Source organism: Chinchilla lanigera, unplaced genomic scaffold (genome assembly GCF_000276665.1).
Source record: "Chinchilla lanigera isolate Chin_1 unplaced genomic scaffold, ChiLan1.0 scaffold00044, whole genome shotgun sequence".
NCBI lineage: Eukaryota > Metazoa > Chordata > Mammalia > Rodentia > Chinchillidae > Chinchilla > Chinchilla lanigera.
The window spans coordinates 8312475-8331567 of record NW_004955445.1 but is presented as its reverse complement, the minus strand read 5'-3'; the positions used below and the strand labels follow the sequence as shown (position 1 = coordinate 8331567).

Genomic DNA, 19093 nt, shown 5'->3' with positions numbered 1-19093 from the left:
ACAGGTAATGTGTGACCACAGTGTAACGATATCTTGGTGGGATGTATCGGACACAGTCAATCTGTGTTAACTTTTTGTTTTGTTCTACCTTGTTTTTTGAGGCAGAGCAGTATGTGCTGCTGTTTGCATTCAGTTTCTGAACACTCCCACCACCCCATGGAGTAGGCCGGGAGGGGCTAAGGCGAGTCATTAGCTCAAGGCTGCACAGATAGTGAGTGGTGGCCGTGAGATTCACGCGAAGACAGTCTCAAGCCCACACCTTCCTGCATCCCAAGGGAGGAGGCTGTGCACTTCCCTCAGCCAGGGGCCCAGCTTGCGGCTCCAGGAGCGGCACGCACTAGACATCCTGGAGCCCTCCCCTCCTGGGGTCTATCAGCAGCCCCTGCCCACAAGGCTTTGCAGATAGTCTCCTGCCCCAAGTGGGGTTGAGCCCATGTCCACAGTTAGTCAGATTACAAGGCACATGCCTGTAATCCCAGCACTCGAGAGGCTGAGGCAGGAAAATCCTTGCAAGTTCAAGACCAGCCTGGGCTACAAAGTGAGCTCAAGGCCAGCCTGAACTGCATAGCGAGACCCTGTCTCAAAAAAAGACAAAAAAAAAAAAAAAAAAAAAAAGCAAAACATTATAAGGCACTGATCCAGAAATGGGTAGCTGGAGTGTGGCTCCTGCTGTGTGTGTGTGTGTCTGTCTGTCTGTCTGTCCTTCCCTGAGCAGAAGGAACTCTGCCCAAGACACCCTGATCCATCTTTGAGGGAAGGCCCTGCTCAGGCCGCGTTCTGGAAGGGAGCACCATTGCAGCAGCTGCTTCGATCTGGTCTTTCTCATTCTTTATTTTCATCTTTGTTGAGATATAATTTGCCTATAGTAAACAACATGCATTCTAAGTATACAGTTCAGGTTGTGACAGATATGTGCAGCCGTGTAGCCACCATGGTCAAGATATGAAACGTAACCTCACCCCACGTGGCTCCCCTTGTCCCCTTGCCTGTACCCGAACCCTTGTGGCCGATACCCTGCATTCTGTCACTGGTATCTCTGGAGTATGTAGTCTTTGTTTTAGTATGTAGTCTTTAGTGTCTCGTTCTTTCAATTACGCTTTTGAGAAACATTTGTTTCTGCACATACCATAGTTTATACATTCCTTCTGCAGTCTCCCTATCCCTCTGAAGGACCTTTGGACTGAGGACATTCCTGAGTTTTCATTTATCTTGGGTAAATCCCTCACCTTTAGGTGGCTAGGTCATTTGCTAAATACATACTTCATTAGGAACTGCCAAGTGTGTTTCAAACTGACTACATCATTTTTCTGTTTCACCAGAATGTGAGAGCAATCTAGTTGCTTTGCAGCACTTATTTTATTTATTTATTTATTTTTCTTTTTGAGACAGGGTTTCACCATGCAGTTTAGGCTGGCCTTGAGCTCACTTCGTAGCCCAGGCTGGCCTCGAACTCCCAATGATCCTCCTGCCTCAGCCTCCCGAGTGCTGGGATTACAGGTGTGCGCCACCACACCTGACTCAGCACTTGTTTTAATTTTTAAAAAGTCTAGCCATCCTGATAGGTGTGTAGCAGTTCTATTTAAGTGTACTTTGGTATATTCTGCTTGGAAGCCCATTGAGCTTTTTGTTTTTATATTTATATGAGTATATAGCTTACATCAAATTTGGTAAATTTATTTATTTATTTATTTTTGTCTTTTTGAGACAGGGTCTCACTGTGCAGTTCAGGCTGGCCTTGAGCTCACTTTGTAACCCAGGCTGGTCTCGAACTTGAACGATCCTCCTGCCTCAGCCTCCCAAGTGCTGGGATTACAGGCGTGCGCCACCATGCCAGGCCCAAATTTGGTAAATTTTACCCACTTATTTAAACAGGTTTTTTTGGTTCTCTATCAGCTTCCCTGTTGGTCCCCAGTTCCCATAGAGAGTGTGCTTCTGGCCCATAGGTGTTTTATTTTCATCGTTTTCTGTATGCCTTATTTTCATTAGCTTCTACATATGTCTTCAAGTCCACTCTTCTGCCGTGTGGAATCTCCCGTACTTCTCACTTCAGGTCCTGTGTTCCATCATCTGCAGGTGTTGCCTTTGTTTCTCTCTTCCTCTCCTTGTTTTACCTGTATGCCTGAGCGTGTGAATCATGGTTAGAAGAGCTCTTCTAAGATCCTTGCTGCTGGTGTCCTGACCTCTGTCCAGGCCAGGTCCTGCTTCGGGGTCATGTTTTCCTGCTGTTTGCTTGCTGTTCATTTTTGATTGGATGCCAGTCGCTGGGCACTTTCTGTGTTCCTTTATTGCTCTGGGCTTTTCGCCCAGCACATACCTAGCCTTGGAATCCATTTATTCCTCTTGGCGTAGACTTCTGCACTTTGCTAGGGCGGGACCCCACTAGGCTGCTGACCAGGGAAGCGCCCTACCCAGGTGCTATGGGGTCACTGCCTCGGGCTCAGGGCCGCCCCACGTCAGCTTCGGGAATGGCTGAGCCTGCCTCTCAGCGGTTCTTTCCCCAGCCGCTTGGAATCTCCTCACAGGCACCGATCACAATGTGCCTGAGGTCTCAGGGGACGTCATGGCGGATCCAGAGCTCTTTGCACAGCCACGCGTGCTGCTTCCCTCTTGGTTTCCGCATCACAGCCAGACAGACCGCCAGGCCCCGTGGGCTCGCTCTCCTGCAGCCTCTCAGCTTCAGACAGGAAGCACGGGCAGGACCCTGGGGAGGAACAGCCCCCTCTGTCCCTTCTTCTGGAAACCCCACTGACCCTGCCTGTTGTCTGCAATTGGAATTCAGTTTTGTTTTTTTGTGGGTTTTTTTTTTTTTTTTTTTTTTTTTTTTTTTTTTTTTGAGACAGGATTTTGCTGTAGTTCAAACTGGTCTTGAACTCACTTCATAGCCCAGGCTGGTTTCAAACTCACGACAGTCCTCCTGCCTCAGCCTCCCGAGTGCTGGGATTACATGGAATTCAGTTTTGTTGGATACCATGGTGCAGGTTCTCTGCTTACACAGGGCAGCGGTTGCACCACAGTCGTCTTCATGGGCAGAGCGTGGTTTCTGATGACACGAGCTGCTGCTCCTCTCCCGAGCTGCTGCCCCGCTCCCGCAGCCCATTCTTGGGGTCAGCAGCGCTGCTCCGTGTGTGTCTCGCTGCAGAAGCAGCAGGCAGACCTCTGCTGTTTTCCCCAAGACCTCTTGTAAACCTCAGGCTTTTGTTTTTAACCCTGAGCCAGCTCACAAGGGTAATTTCTTCCTGGTATCTGCCATCGGGTTTCTTCTCTTATCTTTACTGAATTTTGGTGCTTACATAAACATTACCCATGAGTCACAGAGCTGTAGCTCAGCTATTTATACCTCTGTTTTTCTAAATTGCTCCTCCACCCCCTCAAGGTTAGCACTGAGCACCTGTTGGTAAAGAGATATTTCATGCGTCAGCTTGGAATTTGTGATTAAAACAGAGGAGTGGTTCTGTTGTCGTTTCTTCCCAGTGGCTCTGTGTTCTCCGTGTGTAGGGGTTTGCTGCTCAAGCTGGTGGGGCCAGAGAGCTGTGCTGACCACACACGCTCCTCAGCCAGACGGGCACCCGCTCTGCTGACTCGCTCGCTACCTGGGGATATTGGCCGCTCAGAGTTTTCAGCGAGGGGTGGCATGGTTGTGGAGCCTCCAGAACGTCCCACGGGAGCACAGACAGGAAAGGTGGTGGTCTTGCTGTCCTCCCCTTCTTTTCTGTGCTCCCTTGTTTCTGACTGTCACAAAGGACTGACGGTGGCCCTCACGACCATGGAGCACGACCTCTGTTCAAGGAGTCTCGAGCCATCACCCTAAACCCACTCGCTTAGTGCACTGTGGGTGAGGCTCGGGGCTCTGACTAGTTTCAGTGTAGGTCTGCCTCTCAGTAGCTGTGTGAGCTCAGCCTGCACACTGCTACCTCCTTACCATTCAGATGAGGTAATGACAGGGCCAGCCCAGGACACAGCTGGACAGAGGCGGTATTATCGCTAGCCTTACTTCCTGGCCTGCCCTGAGACCTCAGGCCTGCCCTGTCGTGCCAACTTGATGAATTAGTAACAGTCCCTTCTAAAAATTTTGTGGTTTCAGTAGCAAACGAGGCAGTCTCCCTAGTGAAGCACTTAGTGGTATCTATTCTCAGAATCTGTGTTATGTATCAGCGTGAACTTTTTTCCTAGTACTGAGGGCTGAACCTGGGACCTTCACACTGACAAACTGAGCTGCATCCTCGGGCCCTTTTTGTTTTTTGAGACAGGATCTCATTAAGTTGCAGAGGCTGGGCTCAAACTTGTGATCTTCCTGCCTCAGCCTCCCAGAGTACTGGGATTATAGGCATGTACCACCAAACCTGATTTGTTAACTAGTTTTATTGTTCATTCAGGCTAGTTTTTAGGACCTCTTTGCCCTCTGGCTGTAAAGATTCAGAGGTGAATAGGCTATACCCTCCCCTTCAGACAGACACAGCCTAACAAAAGCTGGGTTGGGGGACCAGGGTGAGAGACGGTGTCAAGATGAGTCACAGAGGATGGCATATTGTGTGTGGGAGGATGAAGTGACAGAATCGATCAGGGCATAACATTTTCTGGAAGGTGTTGGCACCACGTTGGGCAAAGATGGACTGAATTGTCTACCTCTGGTCTGCAGAGTGCGTATCCAGGGAATGCCATTGCTGCACTGAGCGTAAGAGATGAATTGGAGGCACCTGAATGTTCAGTAGCGAGAACATCAAGCTGCAGTCTGTTTTCTCTGTGGCATGCTATGCAGTCACGGAAAGGTGAACTTGAGGGCTAGAGGTGTAGTGCAGTGGAAGAGGGCTTCCCTAGCTTCTGTGAGGCCCTGCTATGGGAAGAGTTCTAAGACCTACTGGGTTTTTTGTTTGTTTGTTTGTTTGTTTGTTTTTGGTCTTTTTGAGACAGGGTTTCGCTCTGCAGTTCAGGCTGGCCTTGAGCTCACTTTGTAGCCCAGGCTGGCCACGAACTCGCAACAATCCTCCTGCCTCAGCCTCCCAAGTGCTGGGATTGCAGGTGTGCGCTGCCATGCCTGGCCTAAGACCTATTGTTACATTTTAAAAACTACTTTTTTTTTTTTTTTTTTTGGTACTGGGAATTGAACTCATGACCCCAGGCTTGCCAGGCAAGCACTTGTGCCACTGAGCTACATCCCCTATTGTTACATTTTAAGAAAGTAAATTAAACTGTCATCCATCCATTCCATGAATATGTATTAAATGTCTACCCTAGCCGGGCGTGGTGGCACATGCCTGAAATCTTAGCACTTGGGGGGCTGAGGCAGGAGGATTGTTGTGAGTTCAAGGCCAGCCTAGGCTACAAAGTGAGCTCAAGGCCAGCCTGAACTGCATAGTGAGACCCTGTCTCAAAAAGACAAAAAAAAAGATGTCTACCCTAAGTTGAGAACTGTCCTTGCAGTCGGGGCTACAGTAATAACCAAGACCAGATTGGGTTCCTGCCTGCAGAAGACAGTAAGTGTGTAAGAAGCACATCCGGTGAGTGTGCACAGTGCGAAGAGATGAAATCAGTGATGTAGCAGTGGGAGGACGAGCAAGTGCCCAGAGCCCAGACAAAGGCAGTAGGGGCGTCAGTGAGGGAGGCGGTACTGGGTAGCAGGTGTCCAGGGCCCCAGGTAGGGGGCTGGAGCTCAGCAGGCCTGGGAAGGAGGAAGACAGTCTGGCCGAAACAGTGGGCCTCATGCCTCAGGGCTCTGTAGGCCTAAGGAGGAATTAGAGTCCCTGCAAGAATCAAAGGCCTTTGAAAAGCATCACTATGCTAGCTGGGTGTGGTGGTACGTGCCTATAATCCCAGCACTCGGGAGGCTGAGGCAGGAGGATCTTGCAAATTCAAGGTCAGCCTGGGCTGCAAAATGAGTTCAAGACCAGCCTAAACTGCATAGTGAGACCCTGTCTCAAAAAGACAAAAAAAACTCACTCTGCTATAATAGGAGTGCTCTGTGTATTGTGACCCCATTTACAACCTTTTAAAAGATAGGTAGACTTTATAATAGCAGAGTAAAAGGACTGGGAAACTACATACCAAGGTGTTGATAATAGTTACCTCTGGGAATTCACCTTCATTCTTTTTTTTTTTTTTTTTTTTTGTCTTTTGGAGACAGGGTCTCACTATGCAGTTCAGACTGGCCTTGAGCTCACTTTGTAGCCCAGGCTGGTCTCAAACTCAGAACAATCCTCTTGCCTCAGCATCCTGAATGCTGGGATTACAGGTGTGCCCCACCACGCCCAGCCTCACCTGCACTCTATACCTTGAGGAATCTAAATTTTTTTTTAGGGGCCAGGGATATAGCTCAGTGGCACAAGCAGCGCCTGCCTGGCAAGCACAAGGTCCTGAGTTCGATTTCTGGTACCAAAAAATAAATAAATGTTTTTTAGCAAAATATGTTTGTTATTGGGCAGTTAACAAAGAAAACTGGGCATGGTCTGACTCAGCTCTCAAGAAGTACAGCTGACTTCACTCCTGGGGAAACAGTACCAGGATCCTTTTCACTGCCTTTTAGACTTGGATACCTTTGTCACAACCATCAGAAATGGCATTTAACTACAACAGATGTGTTTCTTCTCCTTTTCCCACCCTCCCTTGCTCCTGACTGTCACAAAGTGGGTGGCCCTCAAGACCACGGAGCAGAACCTCCCTTCCTTGGAATCACTGGGAATGGCGAACCGTTTCCCTCGGCCTGCGAGTTTAGAGCATGGCTGAAGGTCTTTTTAGCATTATTATTTGCTCTCTTAAAGGGTCTTGCCTTCTTTTTTTTTTTTGAGACGGCTTCTTGCCATGTAGCCCAGGCTGGCCTCAAATTTAAGGCGGTCCTCCCACTCAGCTTCCCAAGTCCTGGGGTTACAGGCCTGCGCCACCAGGCCCAGCAAGATCTCCCCTCTGCAAGAAGCATGTTACAGTGTTTAAATAGCCGCACCTCCTACCTCACTTAGGAAACTAAGCCTGGCTGCACCCACGCACCCGTGACTTCCAGCCTGTGCAGTGTGCTGCAGCAGGTGGCGGTGCTCTGGGCGGTGGGCCGGCCCCCGCCGTAGGAGGGAACATGGGCAGGCTCCCGAGTGCGCCCCGGGCGCTCACACCGACTGCTCGCCTGGTCTCTCTGCTGTAGCCCCCGCTGCCCCTTCCACACGCAGGCCTGGGGTGCAGGTAGCCTTTCCCCGTTTCAGTAGGTCATGTGTACAGGCGGCCTCCGTGATCTGAACTCAGCCCCCAGATGGGGTTTGTTTATCCACATAGAAAGTGTCAAACGGTTGAATCAGTTGTTGGCATAAAAAGTTTAAAAATTTCCCATAAGAAACAGATTCCTGGCTCTGGGGCCTCGGCTCTGCACAGGCTGCTGCTCCTTCTGGGGCCCCGGCCCCCGCTCTCCCCCACTGATCCTCACTCTGTGTTTTCGCTGCCTGGCCCTGGCCTGGTGCCCTGGCCTGAGCCGGCCAGCCCCATCCTTCCTTTGCTGAGCTGTCCCTTGCTGCAGCGCGCTGAGACAGGACGCTCCGGAGCGGGGTTGGGGCAGGACTGCACGTACACAGCCAGTTCAGCAGCCGCATCGTCTGCAGTGTAATTCTGGGATTTTCCCCCTCTTAGACATGGCGGAGAACCAGTTAAGCCCTGTTTCTCTGAAATCCCAGGAATGAGTGAAAACTTTACTTCTAAAGATTTACTTGTAATATGTGTATTTTAGCATCTCATGTGATGTCTTAAAAAAATCCTCAGCTTCCACACATAAATACAGGCCCCTTTCCAGCTGTTACACAGGATCTACCGAGATCTATGGAGAGCTGCGTCCCTCAGGAGTGGTGCAGGGCAGGGACAGACAGGGACACTCAGGTGGCGAGCAGGGAGGGAGGCTGTAGGTATGCTCAGGAGGGACTCTGAAGAAACGCTGCACTACCCTCTTACAACTCTCCGTATTAGAGCAGTGACATACGAGGAGTACTGGAAAATGCAAAATGAAGGAAAAGTATTGTAGAAGTCCATGTAGCCAGTTCTGATGGCACACGCATCATCCCATACTTGGGAGGCTGAGACAGCAGACTCACAAGTTTGAGCCACTCCTGGGTAACCCAGCCAATTAGCAGAACCCTGTCTCAAAGGAAAAGACATAAAGAGGGCTGGGGAAGTAGCTGAATGCAGAGGCCTTGGGTTCTGCCCGGTACCACCAAGAAAAAGAACAAAGGAAAGTCCACTCAAGTCTGCCCTTATGTACACTCAGGTTCCTATGTCTGCTCCGACACCCCCAGCATGCCACTGCCCCTTACACCAAGGCCAGCGGGGTGCCTGGTCCTACAATGGCCGCTTCACAGGACCTCTCCTTTTTTTTTTTGGTCTTTTTTGAGACAGGGTCTCACTATGTGGTTCAGGCTGGCCTTGAGCTCACTTTGTAGCCCAGACTGGCCTCGAACTTGAAAATGGTCATCCTGCCTCAGCCTCCCAAGTGCTGGGATTACAGGCGTGCGCCACCACACGTGGTGCATGCAACCTGTCCTTGCTGACACTCGTTTTTTATCTTTTGGAGATAGGGTCTCACTCTGCAGTTCAGGCTGGCCTTGAGCTCACTTTGTAGCCCAGGCTGGTCTCAAACTCGCCACTATCCTCCTGCCTCAGCCTCCCAAGTGCTGGGATTACAGGCATGCGCCACCACTCCTAAAAAATGAGGGGTTTTTTTGTTTGTTTTGTTTGGTACCGGGAATCAAACTCGGAACCTTATGCTTGCCAGGCAGGCGCTTGTGCCACTGAGCTATATCACCAGCCTTGCTGACACACCTAATGTGAGAAAACAACTGGAGAGGGAGGCAGGTCGCCCATGGTCACCCAGCTGGTCCCAAAGCAAGGCGAGGCCCTTGTTACTTCTCTGTAGCCTTCGGGAGGCCTCAGGTTTCTTTTCTTTTCCTTCTCCCTAAACCCCTAGGCTCCAGGCCCCGGGGACTTGTAGGAGGGCAGCTGGTGTGGGTGTCGCATGCAAGTGCTCTTCTGTGTGCTCAGGCCTGTTTGCTCTGCCCCTGTCGCCCTGCAGGCATCATGGCCATCCTGTTCTCAGGCATCGTGATGTCACACTACACACACCACAACCTCTCCCCGGTCACCCAGATCCTCATGCAGCAAACCCTCCGGACCGTGGCCTTCTTGTGCGGTAAGTCAAACCCTGCTGTTTGCGCGAGTGTGCCCACTCAGGGAGAATTGGCTTTGTACCCTGCTCTGGGGTCTGCTGAGACATCACCTGGCAGCAGGACAGCCGCCCCTCGTCCTGTGCTTGTCCCTCCGGCTTTGCAATTCTATAAAGCAGGCCTAACATTTGCGAAATGGAATATTTGATGCCAACAATTTTAAGACCAAAAATAATGCAAACTACTGATTATGGACATTTGAGGCCTGTGTTTTGAATGTAGGAAAGTGACATTTCAAAGCTGCTGTCTTGGGGCTGGGGATTTAGCTCAGCAGCACAGCACCTGCCTGGCAAGCGCAAGGTCATGAGTTCGATTCCCGGTACCGGCAAAAAAACGAAAAAAAAAAAAAAGTGCTCTCTTTGGGAGTGATATTGATGATGGCTGGATGAACAAAGGCTCCAGGGAAAAAAAATTTTAAAAGAAAAAAAAAAGGCTCCAGGGGCTGGGGATTTAGCTCAATGGTGCAGCACCTGCCTGGAAAGTGTGAGGTCCAGGGTTCGATCCCCAGTATTTCCCCCCCAAAAAAGGGGGTCCAAGGTGAAAAACTAATGAGAATCCTGGGTTACTATTTGGGATTTTTTGTTGTTGTTGTTGTTTATTTTTTTGTTTTGTCTTTTTGAGACAGGGTCTCGCTTTGTAGTTCAGGCTGGCCTTGAGCTCACTTTGTAGCCAGCCCAGGCTGGTCTCGAACTCGCAATGATCCTCCTTCCTCAGCTTCCCGAGTGCGGGATTACAGGCGTGCGCCACCACACCTGGCTCCTTGGTTACTATTGAACAGATTCTGGACTACAAGATTTCACCACTGTGTCAAAGGGGGACAGTCGTCCAGCATTTCTCGGACTTGTCCTCAGGGCCCTTTGACAAGGGCATTTGAAGGGCCAGGCTGGGGGGTTTGCAGTGGGATGACACTGGCCGCCCTGGGATGGACCCCAGAGAGCTTCTGTTAGTGACTGCAGTTTGAGCTCCTTCCTGTCCCCCTTCCCCAGCCTCCCACAGAGGCTCCTCCCCTGTTTAGATGTGGAGTAAATGAGCCACCCTCATACTGTCCCTTGGAGCTGGCCCACTGGCTGTGCCTCAGCTGCCATTGCCAGCACCCACTGGCTTTTCTGGACCTTAACCTCCTTTTGAAGCCCTGGTTCCACTCTGTCACCTGCCAGAGGGAGGGGCTGGCCTTGCAGAGAAAGGAGCCTCAGGTAAGGAAGGTCCACACTGGCGGGAGTCTATAAGCCAGGCCTCTGTCCTGCATGGCTGCTATGTTTCCTCCACACCACCCTCCTCAGAAAGCCATGCCTGAAGATTCTGACCCTGGCCCTCACATTTAAAAGAACCCAAAGCAAAATACCCATAAAATTTGCTTTATAAACTAGGTGTGGTGGCACACACCTGTAACCCAGCAGATGGGGGCGCAGGCAGGAGGGTCGCTGCAAGATCAAGGCCACCCTAGGCTGCATAGTGAATACCAGGCCAGCCTGAACTACAGAGCAAGACCCTGTCTCAAAACAAAAAACAAAAACTAAACAAAAATTCTGTTTTGTACCCATCAATCAGATTGGGAAATCGCAAGTTGGGAGTGCCCAGTCCTGGTGTGGGTAGTAGAAACCAGGCCCAGAGAGCAGGTGTGTGCACTGGGCCATCACTTTTGGAGACTCATTTGTAGCATCTATCTGCATAGTCCAGAAGTCTATCCACAGAGGATGGGTTAAATTAACTGTGATCCCAGCACTCTGGAAGGCTGAAGCAGGAGGATTGCAAATTTGAGCCCAGCCTGGGCAACTTAGTGACTTAGTGAAACCCTGTCTCAAAAATAATAATTTACCATATATCTGTGTACTAGAATTTGTGCTGTCAGGGAAAAGCACAAATTAGATATGAATGTGTCCCAAATACACTGATTTGGAATTGATCACAAAAATATTTAAAATAAAAAATTTTCAAGGAGGGCAAGGATGAGTATACTTTGCACGTGTGGACTTGTTTTTAAAAAGATCCACATTGGAAGAAAAAACCTTGCTGAAACGTTTTAGAACAAGCTCATTTGTCTTTTGATGTTCAGTTATTTTATTTTATTTTATTTTTTTCTTCTGTCTTTTTGAGCCAGGGCCTTGCTATGCAGTTCAGGCTGGCCTTGAGCTCACTTTGTAGCCCAGGCTGGTCTTGAACTTGCAATGATCCTCCTGCCTCAGCCTCCCCTGTGCTGGGATTACAGGCTTGAGCCACCACGCCCGGCATGTTCAGTTATTTTAAAATATACAGCCTGTGTCTCCCCAGTTACCGGGCTATTCTGGGGATGTCATAGTTGAAGCAAGGAGCCTGGCCGTTCATAGGGTGCTTTTCCTTTTGATACGCACAGAAGCCCAGAGCCAGCGTCAAGCTCCTTCGGTTTGCAGAGCCAAGCACAGAGCTGGAAATGGGTCTCCTTCTGCCGGTCCCGCTGGGCTTGAGCTGCGTCCTGAATTGTGCCACTGCATTCAGCATGGCTCCATATGTCCAGGCAGTCGCTTGGCGCGCTTTGCTCTGGCAAGTTAACAGAAGGCCCTTTCATACTTGTCACGTGGCGCCTGCCGTCATTTGCTTGAATTTGTGCCACTTTGCTGCGGGATCCTGGCTAATCACAGTGTTCTGCAAATGGAGAGATTCTTATGTTTATAGTCTTCCTAGGGTGGGCTAATATTTATTTGAGGAAGTAATTGACAGTTGACTCAGGACATTGGGGAATTGTGAATAGCAGTGGACAGCAGGGGGCGAGAGAGAGACAGAGACAGAGGATATAAGTGCAATTTTTTTTTTTTTTTGAGACTGAGCTTCACTAATGCAGACTAGCCTTAAACTTGCTTATGTAGACCAGGCTGGCCTTGAACTCATGGCAGTCCTCCTGCCTCAGCCTCCTGAGTGCTGGGATTACAGGGTGCGCCACCACACCTAGCTAAGTAGAAAGTTTGATCAAAGTATTGGCTACAGAATTTTTCAGAAAATAGTGTTATATTGGACTGGGACATCTGAATGTTTGCTTGCTTAATGATTTAGCGGTGTATTATAAGAAAATAGTTGGGGCTGAATAATCCATTCTTTGGTTTGTTTCAGAAACATGTGTGTTTGCATTTCTCGGCCTGTCCATTTTTAGTTTCCCTCACAAGTTTGAAATTTCCTTTGTCATCTGGTGCATAGTAAGTATTTTACTTGTTTTTTATTTAATTGCTTATTTGTAGATCAATAACCACATTTTGGATTCACTTATGTAACTGTTAATTACTGAATATTAACAGCTACATAGACACTTTTCCATTTAAAGTCTGTTTTGTTAAAAAAAATCACAAACATGTAATATGGAGGTAAGGCATGGAATTAAGTGAACGAATGTCCCCGAAAAGGACTCTTGTTTTTTCATTTTCAGTGGTCTTGAATGTTACAAGTTTATATGGTTTGTTGGTTTGTTTGTTTGGCTCGGTGGTAAAAGCAGATTTCAGAATTGATTGAATAATAATTGTAATCGTGTAGAAATGTTATATATAGAAAAAAATACTGCCGAATGTTCACAGTGGTTGTAAAGCTAGAGATTTTCTTTCCTACTTTTCCTGGGTGATTCATAGTGAATAGCCTTACTTAACTCAGTTTCATTTCCAGTGTGTCTCTTTGAAAGCGTGACCCTGGACGCCGGGCCCCAGGCCGGCTCTCCCTGGGCATCGGCCGGGGGAGCAGCTCAGGCAGTGCTGACGAGCAGGATTCGGGACACAGGGTTCCAGCTGGACTGGCGGTAGCAGTGGGACACCGATCAAAATGCACTGTTTAAAAAGGAAAGAAAAATGTAATCAGCTGAATCATGTGGCTGCGTTCGTTGTGGTTCAATATGTCAAGTCAGTCGCTGAGTGAAATGGGAGAAATAAGTGTTTAGCATTTAAAAGAGAGGCCAGCCCACTCGAGTGTGCGATCCAGGTGACATAAAGGACATCCAGCTCCTGGGCACAGGCGGGCCCAGGCCCTCATCTGCGCTCCTCTTCCGTCTCTGTTCCCTCCGTGTGAGCTCAGGGCCTGCAGGCCCTGCTGCTGATTCACACTCTAGTCTAATCCAGAATTGGATCCCTTCAGACCCTGTTAATTCAAGATGCTAGCGAGGCATGCTTTACCGATGGAGCGCAGCGTAACTCCCCTCAGTTAGCTTGTCTTGCCACTTGTCAGAACACAGCTCTAACGAAGCAAACTTTTTCCTTTTTCTTTGTCTTTTTGAGACAAGGTCTCGCTATGCAGTTCAAGCTGGCCTTGAGCTCACTTTGTAGCCCAGGCTGGTCTCGAACTCACAGCCATCTTCCTGCCTCGGCCTCCCAAGTGCTGGGATTACAGGCGTGCGTCACCACACCCAGCTTAGGAAACTTTTTTAAAGCACTGTCACCATGCCATGTGGCAGATTGGTGAGGCCGGCCTGTGTGGCACACAGGGAAGCTGAGACACAGAGGATGAGGAGCCCTAAAGACGTCCACTGTGGCATCTGGATGCTTCCACCGTCTGCTAGCAACAGTTCACTGCTGTCTGTCACAGCCGCCTGTCCCCACACATGGATTTCAGGACAGGAGAGCAGCAGAAGCCTTTACAGTGCATAGTGGTCCTCAGGGTGCTCACCGTGGGAAGGGGCCGTGTTGGGTGGGAGCTGAAACCCAGGTGTAGGAATGGAGACCAGGTGTCAACAGGTAAAACGGGTAAGTGACTTTGTGGCCATGGTTGGAGGAAAGTTCGAGTTTCCCTGAGCGCCCGAGTGCAGCTGGCTCCTGGGCGAGGAGGCGCCGGGGTGTGGGTGGTTATGCTTCCACCCTCAGACTCCACTCACTGGTCTCGGGCACACGTGGGTCTGAGCCAGTTTTGCATCCACCTCTTCCTGTCTGGTCATCTTGGACCAGTTACTTACCCTCTCTGTGCCTCTGTTTCCTTGGCTATGAAGTGGGGGCAGTAACACCTGCTTCATAAAACCACTGCAAGGATTTAAATGTAGCCACATAGTACGTGCAGCGCTTCGCACATTGTCTGGCGTGGAGAAGTCGGATGATTGGGAGCAGCTGTTGTTAACCGGACCGTCAAAGGCACGCTCAGGTCACGCTCAGGGAGAGTAAACTTGAAGCCTAAAGCATGTGCGAGCATCTGTCAGCCTCCTCACGTTAGCCATGGGCAGAACCCAGATGAAAATGAGAGTAGCCGGGTGCGGTGAGGCACGCCTGTAATCCCAGCACTTGGGAGGCTGAGGCAGGAGGATCGTTGCAAGTTTGAGACCAGCCTGGGCTACAAAGTGAGCTCAAGGCCAGCCTGAACTGCATAGTGAGACCCTGTCTCAAAAAGACAGAAAAAAAGAAAGAAAATGAGAGTAAATTCATGAAGAGTTCTAAGCCACCACTTGGGTGAAGTTTAAACTTTGTACATAAAGCTATATTTTGTTCTGGTTTCTTCTGCGGTGTAGGGAATAGGACCCAAAGCCTGGCGTAAGCTTCATGCGTGCTAGGCAAGCGCATCACCGCTGAGCTGCACCCTAGGCCCCCCCGGAAAGCTATTTTTTGTTAGAGATGACTCGCCTGTGGAGGGGATAGCACCAGAAACACGGCAGCAGCCGGCTGGGCCAGGCATGTGTAGCTTCTCTTGGAGCACACTACGTGTTCCTTCGCCTCAGGTCATTTCCGCCCCGCCTCCGCCCTCGGAGCCCTCCCTGCTTGCCAGAAGGGCAGCCTCCACAGGAGAAGCAGAAACACCTTGTCTGTCATCCAGGTGTGGTGGCATGCCGCTGTAATCCCAGGATTCAGGGAGGCTGAGGCAAGAAGTTCCTACCCAGCCTGGGCAATTTAGGGACTTCATAAGACCCTGTCCCAAAATAAAGAAGGACTGGCAAGGTACCTCCGTGCAAAGACTTTGGGTTCAATTTCCAGTATCAAAAAAATAAAGAAGGAGAGACAGGCTTAGCTCAGCTGGAGGGAGGTCAGAGCGGCTGTCCCACGGCGAGGCCCTGAAATTCTGCTCTGGCACAGCCCCTGGCATCCCCCGGTGTTGTGGGTCATCACTGCACTGGTGTTTTCTTCCGCAGCAACGTGCAGGGCTTTATCTGGACCCACAGAAACCGGCATCCCCCCGCGCACTGGGGCCAGGTCTCGCCTGCCACTGTCGCTCGTTCCTTCTGTGTCGCGGTGGGCCGTCACCTGGTCTGCGCCTGCCACTGTCGCTCGTTCCTTCTGTGTCGCGGTGGGCCGTCACCTGGTCTGCGTCAGCTGTGACAGGCTTCAGCTTGGGAAGCGAACAGGACTTCTGCTCAGGGCCCATTGGTTCTCCGCAGGTACTCGTGCTGTTCGGCCGCGCAGTGAACATCTTCCCTCTCTCCTACCTCCTGAACTTCTTCCGGGACCATAAGATCACGCCGAAGATGATGTCCATCATGTGGTTCAGTGGTGAGCGGGCCGGGCCGGGTGGGGTGGGGGCGGTGAGGAAGGCAGTGGCGGACAGGCTTATCGGCCAGAGCCCTCGGGAGCCGCTTTGCCTCCGAGCCAAAGGCAGTAAAGCCCCGCTGAAGGGTGCTACTTAGGCAGGCCCCTGCCAGCCGCGGGCGGGGAGGCCACACCAGCGCCACACGCGAGGAAGCTCGGGATCCTGGAGCGAGTGCAGAGGCTGAGCGGGGGCCCCGTGGCCCCAAGGCAGAGCCAGGGCTCACCTCCCTTCTTCCTGGACTCCTCGCAGCTGGGTGAGCTGGGTGCGCCCCTCACTTGGTCTTCTAGGCTGAAGTAATCATTGGCTCAGAATTTTAAAAGCTGAAGGTTGAAACTTTGCTGTGGTACATGTTTGTTTTTACAGCGCTGCGGGTGGAGCCCGGGGCCTCCCCAAAGGCTAGGCAAGCGCTCTGCCCTGAGTCGCGCTCCGAGCCCCTACGCTAATTGCTGGGTTTGGTTTTGTTTTGTTTTGTTTGAGGTTAAGTAGGAAATTTTATTGGGGAATATGAATGGGGACTAGGGAACAAGAACAGCTCCTGAGAGACCCGAGGGGACCCGAATGAATAGGTCGCTCCTACACTAATGTTGAGCACTCTTTCCCTTCAGTCACAAAAGTCTCACAGTTTTTAAGTGTTTCAGTGCCTGTTCAAGCATACTTCTGTACTTTTTCAAATTTGAAAATGATTTCATAAATCTTTGGATCCAAAAGAACTGGATCCTTAGGCATCTTATTTTTGATCACTTCTCGGCCTTTTGGCTAAGATCAAGTGTAAATTTATTTTTGAGGAATACATAGAGTTCTTTACACTTTCTTGTTTAAATATTATAATTGGAATATCTCCATGTGGATTGGAAATAGCAGTGTGCTTTATTATGTTCTTTTAGCAAAGTGTGTCTTTAAATTTGTCTCAGATTTCTCCTTTCAAAAAGCCTTGTTTCAAAAATATGTGTGTGTGAGCTGGGCATGGCGGCGCACTCCTGTGCTGGGGCTGAGGCAGGAGGATTGTGAGTTTGAGGTCAGCCTGAGCTACAAAATGAGTTCAAGGCCAGCCTGAACTGCATAGTGAGACCCTGTCTCAAAAAGACAAAAAAAAAAAGTGTGTGTTTGACATCCATGTATGTGAGTAATGCATATATTCACGTATAGTGAGAGAAACTCATTCTTGCTGAGGAGAACAGTGTACTGTGAAGTAGGTAATCCAAGGTCAGCCACCATCCGGTCCCCACCCTCCTGCTGGCCCGTCCCCTCAGTCCTGGCCACACCTCCCAGCTGGGTCCACCCCACTCTTTCTCCTCACATTGTCACCTCTCATCTGCTGCACTAGAACGGGCCTTGCCCAAGTCACCAGGGACCTGCTGCCGCCAGACCAGCAGGGCACCAGCCAGCCTCCTTCCTGGCCCATCCCCTGGGCTTTGTGCCCCTCCCCGCCACACTTGCCACCCGGCCCTCACCTCTCCCCTTGGGGGGAGGTTCTGCCGGGCTCCTCCCAGGCTGACCCCGCGGGCAGTGGCCTCCTGCTGCTGGACCTGTGGTCTGCGCTTTGCTGAAGGGACTCCCCTCGTCCCTGGCCGTGGGCTCCGTCTTGGTCCCCCTGACCAGGCCCTCCCCTGGGGTCCACATGCTGCTGCTCAGGGTTTCCTGTCACGCTGGGCGACGCCGAGCATGCAGAGCGCCTCGCGCAGGGCGGGCACGCACACAGGACAGGCTCTGCCTGCAGCAGCGGTCACTCGAGTCACAGGCCCAGTGGCTCCCCGCACAAGCGCCTGGCGCACCGCAGCTGGGCCAGGTCACCTCACCCGACGGCTGGGCCAGCCTGGCTGTGAGTGCGGGCCACTTAGGCTGTCCCCACTCTGCGCCCTCCCAGCCTCTCCATGGGTCTCTCCCAGTGTCCCAGTGTCCGTGACGCTGAGCTGAACCCAGCCAGGGAAGCTGCACCTCCTCCGCCGTGCCTTCCCCGACCCGTACTGTCCCCTCAGGCCTGCGGGGCGCCATCCCCTACGCCCTGAGCCTGCACCTGGACCTGGAGCCCATGGAGAAGCGGCAGCTCATCGGCACCACCACCATTGTCATTGTGCTCTTCACCATCCTGCTGCTGGGCGGCAGCACCATGCCCCTCATCCGCCTCATGGACATCGAGGACGCCAAGGCCCGGCGCAGGAGCAAGAAGGACGTGAACCTCAGCAAGACGGAGAAGATGGTCAGTGTTACCGGGCGGGGCGGGCTGCTCAGCCAGCCAGGGGTGGCGAGCGAGGCGGGCCTGGAGAGCACGGCGGGCCTGGAGAGCGGGGCGCCTCCACAGGCGCAGGCGCACTAGTGCAGGCGCTGCGGCCGTGGAGGAGACGAGGAACCCGCGCTCTGAATCTGGCCCTTCGGGTGGAGGGGCAGGCCCACCCCGACCTGCTGAACCCACAGAGGTCACCGTAGGCACCCTGGGCTCCCCCGCGCAGCCTGGGGCACCGTTAGACTGCTCGCTGCCTCCTCCCTCCCCTGCCATGCGCCTACAAAAGTTATCGTGGTTGCCCAGCGTTTGCTGAAACCTCCTGTTGCGGCCCCAGCAGGGGCGGGTGGCGTGCGGTAACTGTGCGGGCACGAGGGCTGGCCTCCCCCAGGACAGAAGATGGGGAGAGGTTTGCGGGGGCTCTTCAGCCGTATCCCTGCTGCCCCCGGCAGCCACCCTCCTGCCCAGGTTCAGAAATGCGTCTTTCCCTAGTCTTCACTCGAGAGCGCCAGTAACTGTGGCTACTCACCAAAGCCCTAGCAGTCTTCATGTGGCTAATAGTGGGGTCAAGCCGGGGGGACCTGGCCTCACCCAGCCCCAGCCAGTGCTGCTGGCAGTACCTCAGCTGAGCTGCTGGGCTCACCAGGCCTGTTCCTTTGTGTGCAGGTTGCTCCCCTGCCCTGTCCAACCTTCTGGGTGGGTGGGTGTGTTTTAAGATAGGGTCTTTTTTTGGGGGGGGTCTTTTTGAGACAAGGTCTCCTTATGCAGTTCAGGCTGGCCTTGAGCTCACTTTGTAGCCCAAACTGGTCTGAAATTTGCAGTGATCCTCCTGCCTCAGCCTCCCAAGTGCTGGGATTACAGGCATGCACCACCACACCTGGATAAGGCAGGGTCTTGATATGTAGTTCAGGCTGGCTTTGAACTCACTGTGTACCCCAGGCTGGCCTCAAACTTGCGGTGATCTTCCTGCCTCAGCCTCCCAAGTGTTGGAATTATAGGGTTGAGCCACCATTGCTGGCTTCTTGTGTGTTTATAACAAAACTTCTTGGGCCAGGCATCGTGGCACACACCTGTAATCCCAACACTCAGGAGGCTGAGTGTCTCGGTTACTTTCCTCTCATTGCTGGGACAAAAATACCTGATGCCCAAAATTAAGGAAGGAAGGGGCTGGGGATTTAGCTCAGTGGCAAAGCGCCTGCCTGGCAAGCGCGAGGTCATGAGTTCGGTTCCTGGAGAAAAACCAAAAAAA

General features: G+C 51.6%; 1 protein-coding gene across 2 annotated transcripts in view; it reads left to right on the top strand.

Moving 5' to 3' along the window:
• The window catches only part of Slc9a8 (solute carrier family 9, subfamily A (NHE8, cation proton antiporter 8), member 8), a gene marked incomplete in the record, with an annotated part of 75300 nt that overhangs the window by 52579 nt on the left and 3628 nt on the right, over positions 1 to 19093 (top strand). For both annotated transcript variants that reach the window (XM_005392327.2, XM_013518263.1), the window contains 4 exon segments: positions 9029 to 9145; positions 12261 to 12343; positions 15478 to 15589; positions 17603 to 17823. In XM_005392327.2, coding sequence (XP_005392384.2) covers positions 9029 to 9145; positions 12261 to 12343; positions 15478 to 15589; positions 17603 to 17823 — 533 coding nt within the window.